Consider the following 2,465-nt stretch of genomic DNA (forward strand, 5'->3'; position numbering starts at 1 on the left):
ATTGTGGATGGTATACATTTCTCAATAAGAACTTTAAGATTTAATTATAAAGTCTCAAAGAATGATAAAACCCTAATTAAAATAAATATACTGTCAACATACTTCTGCATGATCTCATCAGTGCAAATCACCTGGGAATCTTGTTACAAGGCAGATTCTGATTCGGAAAGTTTCAGGCGGGCCCCCGAGAGTCTGTATTTCTGACTGGCTCCACGTGCTGCAGATACTGCTGGTCTGTGGCTCACACCGAGCAGCATGGATGGACACTAGTCTTAAAGCAATGTTTCTCCAAGGGTGGTCATCAGATCACTTGTGTAAAAATCGCTTGGGTAATCTGTTTAAAAACAGAGTCCTGTTCTCCACCACAGTTTACTAAATCCAGTGTTTAGAGTGGAAGCCCAGGGATCTGTTTTCAACGAACTGCCCACATGATTCTTATCAATGCTATCGCTTGAGAATGGGAGCTGTGTAATGGATAACCGGCGAGTTTGGGTTAAGTAGGAAATGTGTGTGGGGAAGGGCATTTTTGTGGTTATCTCTACTGAGCTATATTTCCCTCTCTCTGTCTCTCCCTTTCTCTCTCTCTTTCTCTCTGTCTCTGTCTCTGTCGCTCTCTCACACATGCACTCTGTAGTTGGCTTAATGAAAGAGAAAAAATAGTAAGAAATATTGTTAATAGAGGAGACGGGTTAATAATATTAGAAAGTTATGATCCATGTTAAAAGAGATTAGGATGGGTAGGGAATACCTCCAGTTTTTGTTTGGATTTTTTGTTTGGTTCAGGCATAATACTTTTCGCATGTGGCACTGGATTGAATTACAATTAGAATAATGACAATACATGTACACTCTACAGCCTTTACTTGGTATGAAAATTACAGAAGACTAACAACTGAAATGTGCTGGCATTCTTTAAATTTTCTGAAAGTGTGAGACTTCATCTTAACACAGGAATGAACTCTCCCCAATTGAAAGCCTTTGTGATTTCCCCAAATCATACACATCAACTTAAGCTCACTAGATTACTTAACCAAACAGGTACGTTTTACAGTTAAATCTTACAGATTAGCTGTTGGTTTACTGCTTTTAATGTCTCTCAAAGCATGCAATTGGGCTATGCTTTCTTCGCTAAATCCATATTTGCTAAAGATTTCTTCTGAGTGTTCTCCTAAGACCGGACTCTGTGTGGAAGAGACAGAAGCTAAAGTTTGAGGGGGGAAATGGAACTGGCATGGAAACTATCACCTCCTGTTGATCCACATTCTTTATTCTTCAGGAGTTGAGAAATACTGTCAAATGTCAGAAGAGGGGTCACACATGCATTCAGGTCTGCAAAGATCTCACTCCATTCTGTTTGATTCTTCTTAACGAATATGTCTGCAAAGAATGTTTTCAACCTTGGCCATTCTGGCAAACTCAGCTGCTTGGAAAGTTCTACAGGACTGAGCCTGAATCTTTTCAGAAATTGCTCAGAGATGGAGGTTTCGACAGCCCCCATGGCCATGAACTTCCCTTCAGAGGTCTTATAGGTTTCATAGCCAGGCGCACCTCTGTCATGTAGATTGTCTTGCTTTGTTTTGGTAAAATTGTCTATATCTGCAGGTACCACAGCACAGAACTAACATACCTTCCTTTCCCAGAATGGGCACGTTCAAAAAGAGCTATCACAATTGCCAATGCCCCAAGAATTCCTCTGGTTGAGGAAGCCAGGAAATTTGGTGGCGCATATGATTTCTTGTGTTTCCGACCAAATTTTTGACAACGCACAGATAAAGCCAAAAGTTAATATCGTGCCCTTTGCTTTGGGAATACTTACTGGATAAGTTCATTCCAGTAGAAACCTTAACATAGATGAGTCTCAAATTCTTCTGTAATATGTCGTCTGGCAAAATTTTCCCTTTCTCCAAGACCCCTTTGGGGAAAAGATAAATTAGCACACCAGTCTAAAGACAGATTTTCTCAAGGACCTTGGCACCTTCTGGAATTTTCAGATTTAGAGCCAGCGACTACTTGCCTCCATTCACAAACTCAAACATGGCTTTTTGGTCCGAAACCATGCGATCTACCTGTGTTCCAAAGTCGGCTAGAATCATGCCACAGATGGAATAAGGATATTTTCCAGCCATCTCCAGTACCCGCACCATGCTCAAGGCCATGTGAGCGTTACACACAGAGCTGAGAATAGCTACAACATGCCCGAAGCTTTGCTTTTAAATGTAAGCTCAGGACTTTCCGGGGAGGTACTAAAATAAGAAAAAGCCCCACCCATCAAAGAGTCAATAAATGCCTCTAAGATTAACTTTGTTGGCTGTCTTCCACCTTTCACTGCTTTTATATCTCATCTCTTTAAGTATGATTACTAAATACAGGTAGACACTTTTCTCCTTGAGATCCTTATTTCAAACTGTTCTACGGGATTAAAATATAATCACATAAGTGGCCTTTTTCTGGGACCATAGCAATTC

General features: G+C 40.6%; 1 protein-coding gene across 1 annotated transcript in view; it reads right to left on the reverse strand.

The window, feature by feature from the left end:
- The window catches only part of AMACR (alpha-methylacyl-CoA racemase), a 2,549-nt gene extending 393 nt beyond the window's left edge, over positions 1-2,156 (reverse strand). The window contains 3 exon segments of the mRNA XM_023532161.1: positions 1,246-1,596; positions 1,599-1,781; positions 1,784-2,156. Of these exon segments, the coding sequence (XP_023387929.1) occupies positions 1,246-1,596; positions 1,599-1,781; positions 1,784-2,156 (907 nt within the window).
- Positions 2,157-2,465: the final 309 nt, after the last annotated feature.

This window comes from Pteropus vampyrus, unplaced genomic scaffold (assembly GCF_000151845.1).
Source record: "Pteropus vampyrus isolate Shadow unplaced genomic scaffold, Pvam_2.0 Scaffold78, whole genome shotgun sequence".
Classification (NCBI taxonomy): domain Eukaryota; kingdom Metazoa; phylum Chordata; class Mammalia; order Chiroptera; family Pteropodidae; genus Pteropus; species Pteropus vampyrus.